The sequence below is a fragment of the Panulirus ornatus genome, chromosome 11 (genome assembly GCF_036320965.1).
Source record: "Panulirus ornatus isolate Po-2019 chromosome 11, ASM3632096v1, whole genome shotgun sequence".
Taxonomy (NCBI): domain Eukaryota; kingdom Metazoa; phylum Arthropoda; class Malacostraca; order Decapoda; family Palinuridae; genus Panulirus; species Panulirus ornatus.
The window spans coordinates 21,021,602-21,033,729 of record NC_092234.1 but is presented as its reverse complement, the minus strand read 5'-3'; the positions used below and the strand labels follow the sequence as shown (position 1 = coordinate 21,033,729).

At 45.3% G+C, this 12,128-nt stretch overlaps 1 protein-coding gene across 1 annotated transcript in view; it reads left to right on the top strand.

The window, feature by feature from the left end:
• Positions 1 to 11,164, top strand: part of LOC139751132 (transient receptor potential cation channel subfamily M member-like 2) — a 136,796-nt gene extending 125,632 nt beyond the window's left edge. The window contains exon 26 of the mRNA XM_071666232.1: positions 11,008 to 11,164. Within this exon, the coding sequence (XP_071522333.1) occupies positions 11,008 to 11,164 (157 nt within the window). The remainder of the gene's footprint in view (positions 1 to 11,007) is intronic.
• Positions 11,165 to 12,128: the final 964 nt, after the last annotated feature.

The window sequence follows — 12,128 nt, the reverse complement described above, 5'->3', positions numbered from 1 at the left end:
ACTCTCATAATGGTGAGGCTGGGGTGTTATCTGGTGTAGACACATTCATAATGGTGAGGCTGGGGTGTTATCTGGTGTACACACATTCATAATGGTGAGGATCGGGTGTTATCTGGTGTACCACATCCTCCCATAATGGTGAGGATGGGGTGTTATCTGGTGTACACACATCCATAATGGTGAGGCTGGGGTGTTATCTGGTGTACACACATTTATAATGGTGAGGCTTGGGTGTTATCTGGTGTACCACATGCTCTCATAATGGTGAGGCTGGGGTGTTATCTGGTGTACCACATACTCTCATAATGATGAGGCTGGGGTGTTATCTTGTGTACCACACATCCATAATGGTAAGGCTGGGGTGTTATCTGGTGTACCACATTCTCTCATAATGGTGAGGCTGGGGTGTTATCTGGTGTACCACATACTCTCATAATGATGAGGCTGGGGTGTTGTCTGGTGTACCACATACTCTCATAATGGTGAGGCTGGGGTTTTATCTGGTGTACCACATACTCTCATAATGATGAGGCTGGGGTTTTATTTGGTGTACACATATCCATAATGGTGAGGCTGGGGTTTTATCTGGTGTACCACATACTCTCATAATGGTGAGGCTGGGGTGTTATCTGGTGTACACACATTCATAATGGTGAGGCTGGGGTGTTATCTGGTGTACCACATACTCTCATAATGGTGAGGCTGGGGTGTTATCTGGTGTACCAAATACTCTCATAATGATGAGCCTGGGGTGTTATCTGGTGTAGACACATTCATAATGGTGAGGCTGGGGTGTTATCTGGTGTATCACACATTCATAATGGTGGGGCTGGGGTGTTATCTGGTGTACCACACATTGATAATGGTGAGGCTGGGGCGTTATCTGGTTTACCACACATCCATAATGGTGAGGCTGGGGTGTTATCTGGTGTACCACATACTCTCATAATGGTGAGGCTGGGGTGTTATCTGGTGTACCACACATTGATATTGGTGAGGCTGGTGTGATATATTGTATACCACACATTGATAATGGTGAGGCCGGTGTGATATATTGTGTACCACACATTGATAATGGTGAGGCTGGGGTGTTATCTGGTGTACCACATACTCTCATAATGGAGAGGCTGGGGTGTTATCTGCTGTACACACATCCATATTGGTGAGGCTCGAGTGATATATGGTGCACCACACATTGATAATGGTGAGGTTTGGGTGTTATATGGTGTACCACACATTGATAATGGTGAGGCTGGGGTTTTATCTTGTGTACCACATATTTATAATGGTGAGGCTCCGGTGTTATCTGGCGTACCACACATTCATAATGGTGAAGCTCGGGTGTTATTTGTTGTATCACATACTCTCATAATGGTGAGGCTTGGGTGTTATCTGGTGTACCACATAATCTCATAATGGTGAGGCTGGGGTGTATCACATACTCTCATACTAGTGAGGCTGGGGTGTTATCTAGTGTATCACATTCATAATGGTGAGGCTGGGTGTTATCTGGTTGTATCACATACTCTCATAATGGTGAGGCTGGGGTGTTATCTGGTGTATCACATCCATAATGGTGAGGCTGGGGTGTTATCTGGTTGTATCACATACTCTCATAATGGTGAGGCTGGGGTGTTATCTGGTGTATCATACATTCATAATGTTGAGGCTGGGGTGTTATCTGGTGTAACACACATTCGTAATGGTGAGGCTTGGGTGTTATCTGATTGTATCACATACTATCATAATGGTGAGGCTGCGGTGTTATCTGGTGTATCATACATTCATAATGGTGAAGCTGGGGTGTTATCTGGTGTATCACACATTCATAATGGTGAGGCTGGGGTGTTCTTTGGTGTACCACATACTCTGATAATGGTGAGGCTGGGGTGTTATCTGATGTACCACATACTCTCATAATGGTGAGGCTGGGGTGTTATCTGATGTACCACATACTCTCATAATGGTGAGGCTGGGGTGTTATCTGATGTACCATATACTCTCATAATGGTGAGGCTGGGGTGTTATCTGATATACCACATACTCCCATAATGGTGAGGCTGGGGTGTTAACTGGTGTACACACATTCATAATGGTGAGGATGGGGTTTTATCTGGAGTACCACATACTCTCATAATGGTGGGGCTGGGGTGTCATCTGGTGTACACACATCCATAATGATGAGGGCTGGGGGTGTTATCTTGTGTACCACATACTTCATAATGGTGAGGCTTGGGGTGTTATCTGGTAGGTACACACATCCATAATGATGAGGCTGGGTGTTATCTGGTGTACCACATACTCTCATAATGGTGAGGGCTGGGGTGTTATTGGTGAATACCACAACTTCGTTATGGTGAAGGGCTCGAGGTGTTATCTGGTGTAGCCACCATACTCTCATAATGGTAGAGGCCTGGGGTGTTATCTGGTGTACATACACAGTATAATGGTGATGCTGGGGTGTTATCTGGTGTAACACAATGATAATGGTGAGGCTGGGGTGTATCTGGTTTACCACACTCCATAATGGTGAGGCTGCGTGTTATCTGGTGTACCACATAGCTCTCATAATGGTGAGGCTGGGGTGTATCTGGTTGTACCACATACCTTCATACCTGGTGAGTCTGGGGTGTTATCTGGTGTACCACATACTCTCATAATGGTGAGGCTGGGGTGTTATCAGGTGTACCACATACTCTCATAATGGTGAGGCTGGGGTGGTATCTGGTGTACCACATACTCTCATAATGGTGAGGCTGGGGTGTTATCTGGTGTACCATATACTCTCATAATGGTGAGGCTGGGGTGTTATCTGGTGTACCACATACTCTCATAATGATGAGTCTGGGGTGTTATCTGGTGTACACACATCCATAATGGTGAGATTGGGGTGTAATCTGGTGTACCACATACTCTCATAATGGTGAGGCTGGGGTGTTATCTGGTGTACCACACATTGTTAATGGTGAGGCTAGGGTGTTGTCTGGTGTACACACATCCATAATGGTGAGACTGGGGTGTTATCTGGTGCACCACATACTCTCATAATGGTGAGGCTGGGGTGTTATCTGGTGTACCACATACTCTCATAATGGTGAGGCTGGGGTATTATCTTGTGTACCAAACATTCATAATGGTGAGGCTGGGGTGTTATCTGGTGTACCACACATAATGGTGAGGCTGGGGTGTTATCTGGTGTACCACATACTCTCATAATGGTGAGGCTGGGGTTTTATCTGGTGTACACACATCCATAATGGTGAGGCTGGGGTGTTATATGGTGTATACACATTCATAATGGTGAGGCCGGTGGTGTTATTTGGTGTTCACACATCCATAATGGTGAGGCTGGGGTGCTATCTGGAGTACCACATACTCTCATAATGGTGAGGCTGGGGTGTTATCTGGTGTACCACATGCTCTCATAATGGTGAAGCTGGGATGTTATCTAGTGTACACACATCCATAATGGAGGGGCTGGTGTGTTATCTGTGGTATACACATCCATAATGGTGAGGCTGGGGTGTTATCTGGTGTACCACATACTCTCATAATGGTGAGGCTGGAGTGTTATCTGTTGTACCACATACTCTCATAATTGTGAGGCCGGGGTGTTGTCTGGTCTACACACATCCATAATGGTGAGGCTGGGGTGATATCTAGTGTACCACATACTCTCATAATGGTGAGTGCGGTGTTATCTGGTGTACCACATCCTCTCATAATGGTAAGACTGGGGTGTTATCGGATGTCCCACATACTCTCATAATGGTGAGGCTGCGGTGTTATCAGGTGTACCACATACTCTCATAATGGTGAGGCTGGGGTATTATCTGGTGTACACACATCCATAATGGTGAGGTTGGGGTCTTATCTGGTGTACCACATACTCTCATAATGGTGATGCTGGGGTGTTCTCTGGTTTACCACATACTCTCATAATGGTGAAGCTAGGGTTTTATCAGGTGTACCACATACTCTCATAATGGTGAGGCTGGGGTGTTATCAGGTGTACCACATACTCTCATAATGGTGAGGCTGGGGTGTTATCTGTTGTACACACATCCATAATGGTGAGGCTGGGATCTTATCTGGTGTACCACATACTCTCATAATGGTGAGTCTGGGGTGTTTTCTGGTTTACCACATACTCTCATAATGGTGAAGCTAGGGTTTTATCTGGTGTACCACATACTCACATAATGGTGAGACTGGGGTGTTATCGGATGTCCCACATACTCTCATAATGGTGAGGCTGCGGTGTTATCAGGTGTACCACATACTCTCATAATGGTGAGGCTTGGGTATTATCTGGTGTACACACATCCATAATGGTGAGGTTGGGGTGTTATCTGGTGTACCACATACTCTCATAATGGTGAGGCTGGGGTGTTATAAGGTGTACCACATACTCTCATAATGGTGAGACTGGGGTGTTATCGGACGTCCCACATACACTCATAATGGTGAGGCTGGGGTGTTATCAGGTGTCCCACATAGTCTCATAATGGTGAGGCTGGGGTGTTATCAGGTGTACCACATACTCTCATAATGGTGAGGCTGGGGTGTTATCTGGTGTACCACATACTCTTACAATGGTGAGGCTGAGGTGTTATCAGGTGTCCCACATAGTCTCATTATGGTGAGGCTGAGGTGTTATCAGGTGTCCCACATACTCTCATTATGGTGAGGCTGGGGTGTTATCTGGTGTACCACATCCTCTCATAATGGTGAGGCTGGGGTGTTATCTGGAGTAGACACATTCATAATGGTGAGGCTGGGGTGTTATCTTCTGTAGACACATTCAAAATGGTGAGGCTGGGGTGTTATCTGGTGTACCACATCCTCCCATAATGGTGAGGCTGGGGTGTTATCTGGTGTACCACATACTCTTATAATGGTGAGGCTGGGGTGTTATCTGGTGTACCACATACTCATAATGGTGAGGCTGGGGTGTTATCTGGTGTACCACATACTCTCATAATGGTGAGGCTGGGGTGTTATCTGGTGTACCACACACTCATAATGGTGTGGCTGGGGTGTTATCTGGTGTACACACATTCATAATGGTGAGGCTGGGGTGTTATCTGCTGTACCACATACTCTCATAATGGTGAGGCTGGGGTGTTATCTGGTGTATACACATCCATAATGGTGAGGCTGGGGTGTTATCTGGTGCACACACATTCATAATGGTGAGGCTGGGGTGTTATCTGGTGTACCACATACTCTCATAATGGTTGATTCTGGGTTGTTATCTGGTGTAGACACATTCATAATGGTGAGACTGTGGTGTTATCTGGTGTATCACATATTCATAATGGTGAGGCTGAGGTGTTATCTGTTGTACCACATACTCTCATAATGGTGAGGCTGGGGTGTTATCTGGTGTAGACACATTCATAATGGTGAGGCTGGGGTGTTATCTGGTGTACCAAACACTCATAATGGTGAGGCTGGAGTGTTATCTGTTGTACCACATACTCTCATAATGGTGAGGCTGGGGTGTTATCTAGTGTACACACATCTCTATAATGGTGAGGCTGGGGTGTTATCTGGTGTACCACACTCCATAATGGTGAGGCTGGGGTGTTATCTGGTGTACCACATACTCTCATAATGGTGAGGCTGGGGTGTTATCTGGTGTACACACATTCATAATGGTGAGGCTGGGGTGTTATCTGGTGTACCACATACTCTCATAATGGTGAGGCTGGGGTGTTATCTGGTGTACCACATACTCTCATAATGGTGAGGCTGGGGTGTTATCTGGTATACCACATACTCTCATAATGGTGAGGCTGGGGTGTTATCTGGTGTATCACACATTCATAATGGTGAGGCTGGGGTGTTATCTGGTGTACCACATACTCATAATGGTGAGGCTGGGGTGTTATCTGGTGTACCACATACTCTCATAATGGTGAGGCTGGGGTGTTATCTGGTGTACCACATACTCTCATAATGGTGAGGCTGGGGTGTTATCTGGTGTATCACACATTCGTAATGGTGAGGCTGGGGTGTTATCTGGTGTACCACATACTCTCATAATGGTGAGGCTGTGGTGTTATCTGGTGTACCACATACTCTCATAATGGTGAGGCTGGGGTGTTATCTGGTGTACCACACACTCCATAATGGTGAGGCTGGGGTGTTATCTGGTGTACCACATACTCTCATAATGGTGAGGCTGGGGTGTTATCTGGTGTACCACATACTCTCATAATGGTGAGGCTGGGGTGTTATCTGGTGTATCACACATTCATAATGGTGAGGCTGGGGTGTTATCTGGTGTACCACATACTCTCATAATGGTAAGGCTGGGGTGTTATCTGGTGTACCACATACTCTCATAATGGTGAGGCTGGGGTGTTATCTGGTGTACCACATACTCTCATAATGGTGAGGCTGGGTGTTATCTGGTGTACCACATACTCTCATAATGGTGAGGCTGGGGTGTTATCTGGTGTACCACATACTCTCATAATGGTGAGGCTGGGGTGTTATCTGGTGTACCACATACTCTCATAATGGTGAGGCTGGGGTGTTATCAGGTGTACCACAATCTCATAATGGTGAGGCTGGGTGTTATCTGGTGTACCACATACTCTCATAACGGTGAGGCTCGGGTGTTATCATGTGTACCACATACTCTCATAATGGTGAGGCTGGGGTGTTATCAGGTGTACCACACATTCATAATGGTGGGGCTGGGGTGTTATCAGGTGTACCACATACTCTCTTAATGGCGAGGCTGGGGTGTTATCTGGTGTACCACATACTCTCATAATGGTGAGGCTGTGGTGTTATCTGGTGTACCACATATTCTTATAATGGTGAGGCTGGGGTGTTATCAGGTGTACCACATACTCTCATAATGGTGAGACTGGGGTGTTAACAGGTGTACCACATACTCTCATAATGGTGAGGCTGGGGTGTTATCTGGTGTATCACACATTCCTAATGGTGAGGTTGGGGTGTTATCAGGTGTACCACATACTCTCATAATGCTGAGGCTGGGGTGTTATCTGGTGTACCACATACTCTCATAATGGTGAGGCTGGGGTGTTATCTGGTGTACCACATACTCTCATAATGGTGAGGCTGGGGTGTTATCTGGTGTATCACACATTCGTAATGGGGTGTTATCTGGTGTACCACATACTCATAATGGTGAGGCCGAGGGTGTTATCTGGTGTAACCACATACTCTCATAATGGTGAGGCAGGCGTTGTATCTTGTGTACCACATACTCTCATAATGGTGTGCTGGGGTTGTTAATTGGTGTACACATACTCTCATAAAAGTGAGGCTGGCGGTTTTTAATCTGGTGTACCACATACTCCTCATATGGTGGAGCTGGGGTGTTATCTAGTGTAAGACACATTCATAATGGTGCGCTGGGGTGTGAACTGGTGAATCACACATACATAAAGGTGAGGCGGGGGTTTATCTGGGTACCACACATTCATAATGGTGAGGCTGGGGTGTTAATCTGTGTACCACATCCTCTCATAAAGGTAGGCTGGGGCGTTAACTGGTGTACCACATACTCTCATAATGGTGAGGCTGGGGTGGTTATCTGGTGTACCCATTCTATAAATGGTGAGGCTGGGGTTTATCTGGTGTATCACATACATCTCATAATGGTGAGGCTGGGTGTTTATCTGGTGTACCACATACTTCGATAATGGTGAGGCTGGGGTGTTTATCTGGTGTACCACATACTCTCATAATGGTGAGGCTGGGGTGTTATCTGGTGTATCACATACTCTAATAATGGTAAGGCTGGGGTGTTATCTGTTGTACCACATACTCTCATAATGGTGAGGCTGGGGTGTTATCTGTTGTACACACTACTCTCATAATGGTGAGGCTGGGGTGTTATCTGGTGTATGCACACATTCGTAATGGTGAGGCTGGGGTTTATTGGGTGTACCACTACTCTCATAATGGTGAGGCTGGGGTGTTATCTGTTGTACCACATACTCTCATAATGGTTAGGCTGGGGTGTTATCTGGTGTATCACACATTCGTAATGGTGAGGCTGGGGTGTTATTTGGTGTACCACATAGTCTCATAATGGTGAGGCTGGGGTATTATCTGGTGTACCACATACTCTCATAATGGTAAGGCTGGGGTGTTATCTGGTGTACCACATACTCTCATAATGGTGAGGCTGGGGTGTTATCTGGTGTACCTCATACTCTCATAATGGTAAGGCTGGGGTGTTATCTGGTGTATCACACATTCGTAATGGTGAGGCTGGGGTGTACCACATACTTTCATAATGGTGAGGGTGCCAGGTGTTAGTTGTGCACCACACGCTCATCTCATCTTCAATAGGTTTAGTGTTATGTGGCTCATCTTAACTCAGTGTTATGTGGCTCATCTTAACCCAGTGTTATGTGGCTCACCATCACCCACTTGTCTTAAGGTGATTAGGTTGATAGTGTCATGTTATGGAGGTACCTGCCACTCTTCTCATGATAGTGAGGTGTGTCACCATCATCATCCCTACTCCACTCTCCACCTCTCGTACGTTTAGCAGTCAGCTTCACTGGGCCAACACTCTCGCCGTCATGTGATGGTATGGCATCATGCAGGAGGTGTCATGTGATGGTATGGCATCATGCAGGAGGTGTCATGTGATGGTATGGCATCATGCAGGAGGTGTCATGTGATGGTATGGCATCATGCAGGAGGTGTGATGTCATGGTATGGCATCATGCAGGAGGTGTGATGTCATGGTATGGCATCATGCAGGAGGTGTCATGTGATGGTATGGCATCATGCAGGAGGTGTCATGTGATGGTATGGCATCATGCAGGAGGTGTCATGTGATGGTATGGCATCATGCAGGAGGTGTCATGTGATGGTATGGCATCATGCAGGAGGTGTGATGTCATGGTATGGCATCATGCAGGAGGTGTCATGTGATGGTATGGCATCATGCAGGAGGTGTCATGTGATGGTATGGCATCATGCAGGAGGTGTCATGTGATGGTATGGCATCATGCAGGAGGTGTCATGTGATGGTATGGCATCATGCAGGAGGTGTCATGTGATGGTATAGCATCATGCAGGAGGTGTCATGACCCCAGCATCTGTCTCACAGAGGTCAGTACCAGGATGGTGGACGAGGCAGAGTGGTAAGCCATGCTTGGTGTTGAAAGACTTACAGTAATGGTGATCACTACGATGCAGACATCACATTGGGATCGTCTGGGATATGTGAGGGGCATGAGGAAGATGTCTTCATGAGAACTTCCTCGACCAACATGTTATATGTGAGGGAAGGGGTTGACATATCATCAATTCTGGATTTGCCTTTCATGTACAAAGAAAGTCAATCAACTTCTATAGGAAGATTAACTTTAACTGTCAATTCTGCATTGATTACAGATCTGTGTTCTAAGGTTGTATATAAAGTTTTTGATACGAGGGAGTGCGTACATGGCTGCTATGTGTGCGACGTGGGAAGAGGAAGTTGAATAAGAGACGAGGTTCAGCAGGTGATGCCATGAACGTCATGGAAAGTAGAGACGCTGAGGAGGAGATGTAGCCAAGACAGCAGCAGCTGGCCACCATCTCGCCTGAGGGTAATCTAATGAATATTAACGAGTACGGCAGAATGAGGAAGGAAAGGCAGTGGATAACATTTTGTGAACAAATTAATGAAACATCATGTATTTGGTCAATAGACTTAATGAAACATCATGTATTTGGTCAATAGACTTAATGAAACATCATATATTTGGTCAATAGATTTAATGAAACATCATGTATTTGGTCAATAGATTTAATAGTTTAAATTGTCACTTCAAGATATATGATCATAATGGATAATAAATGAAATATATGTTTGGTAAAATGACCGAGGCCAGAATGATGAATCTATAACAGCCAAGATGAACAAGACGGAGATCAGAGGAAACCATGATGATGATGAATGGCCAGGTGGTTGTGTAAGACGCCACCTGGTCCTTGAGGAAGTAAAGCCATGCACTGTACATGACCCACCCTCAGGATACTCTTGCCCACGTAGGATCAAAGAAGAATATAGGAATGAAAACCAATTTACTTGAGAAGTTTCGAAACTTGATGAATGAGAAATTACTATCTTGAAAAAGGCCAGTAATATGCTTATGTTTAGGATTGGCAGGAGAAAAACAATGGCAGACTACAGGTGTGGTCTGTAAACCCTGGAAAATGTATCATAAAGTCAATGGATGACTGAATCTAGTGGAGAACCTACGTAAGTGAGATGCAACATGGGATTTAGGGGAACATATGATGCAATACCAAGGATCTAGAACTGTATTAGTGGGCAGGAACCTCGAACATAAGAAAAGTGGTTGATGGTCTGTATCCTCTCGAAACGTCAGAGGCCATTTGACACTACCCATGTGTAGGAGGAGGAGGAGGGAAGATAATGGTAATCACGACTTCCATATCGGCGTAAGACGGAATACCTCAGTGGATCAACCCGAGTTGATGATACACATGTCACCTGTCTGAGGTACCCTATTAAGACGGAGCTCAAGTAACTGGTCCTGTCCTACATGGATTATAAGTCAATATTGGACGAGTGAAGCAGGTGAAGAAGCAGTTAATCCAGAGTGAATTACAATGCAAATATGTCATAACAGAAAATAAAGATGTAGGGCTGGGTACCCACGAGTGTGAAATTTCTTCCCTTTACTTTAGGTAATTACTCTCAAACTTTCACAAACCAATTCCCCTGCCACACACCCCAACACTAACGCGTGTCACATCATTACTTTAGGTAATTACTCTCAAACTTTCACAAACCAATTCCCCTGCCACACACCCCAACACTAACGCGTGTCACATCATTACTTTAGGTAATTACTCTCAAACTTTCACAAACCAATTCCTCTGCCACACACCCCAACACTAACGCGTGTCACCAAAGCCACAGAGAACCAGTATGCAAACCTGTGGTCTCCAGCGTCCGTACCACTAATTGTTATTGTTCCTCAGGTATGTGTTTGACGAGGTACAGGAGAACAGTATGGAGATCTGGAAGTTCGAGATGTTCAGCCTCCTGCATGAGTACGACTCCAAGCCGGCTCTCATGCCTCCCCTATGTAATCTAGTAATTAATGAGGTTACCAAATCTGTGTCAAGGCCCTTATAACTTAGAACAAATTAAAAACATTAGTATTAGGTGCAACTTTTGACTTAGTGTGTACTCATAAGAGTTTGGTCATACTAATGGTCGTCGTTGTATTGTCTAAGTAATTTGAATGTGTGGTATTGGTGTGTATTAAGTTTAAATGGTCTTCGTGTATGTCAAGGGAAATAAATGAGTAGGTCATGATGGTGAAATGGCGGGCCAATGATGATCTGTGTGGAGGTATATGATTGGAGTGAGGGTCATATGATGATGATGGCCGGTGGTGGTAAACTGCTCATGGTCTTGGGAAGTAGGCAATGCATGTATGACGCCCTGGGTCTTTGGCTGAGTAGGTCAAAGAATATGGATGAGCATTTATTGAGGTTGTGATTGGTGATATGATGGAGATGTAGCTATCTTGAAAGGGTTGTTATGGGTTTAGGATTGGAGGGAAAAGTGGGTCATAGATTGTGTGTGGTCGGAAAATGTTATGTTGTGATGGATGTACTAATATTGGAGACTGATGGTCATATGATTGAGTTGCAAATGGGTTAGGAAATATGATGATACCAAGGTAGGTGTATTATGGGGCTGACATAGAAAATGTGATGGTGTGTGTCCTTCGAAAGTGGTGGTCTATATTGTGTGGACGGTCAAGTTGTAGGGGAGGGGATATGATATGGTGTAGGAGCTATGATCGGGTGGTGGTCATATGACTGGGTGTGTGGGTTGATGATTGATGTCAGCTGCTTGAGGTACCCTATTAAGAGTGGTAAGTAATGATCTGTCTAATGGATTCAATATGTGGACGGTGGCAGGTGAAGAGGTTAATCGAGTGGTTGGAATCAAATATTGCATAGAGAAGATGTGGGCTGTCCATCGAGTGTGGAATTTGTTCCTTTATTTGTATTGTGCGTCAAATTTAGACATTCTCTGCAGCAGCACTACGCGTGCCACCAACATCAGTAGACCGTAGTGGCAAACC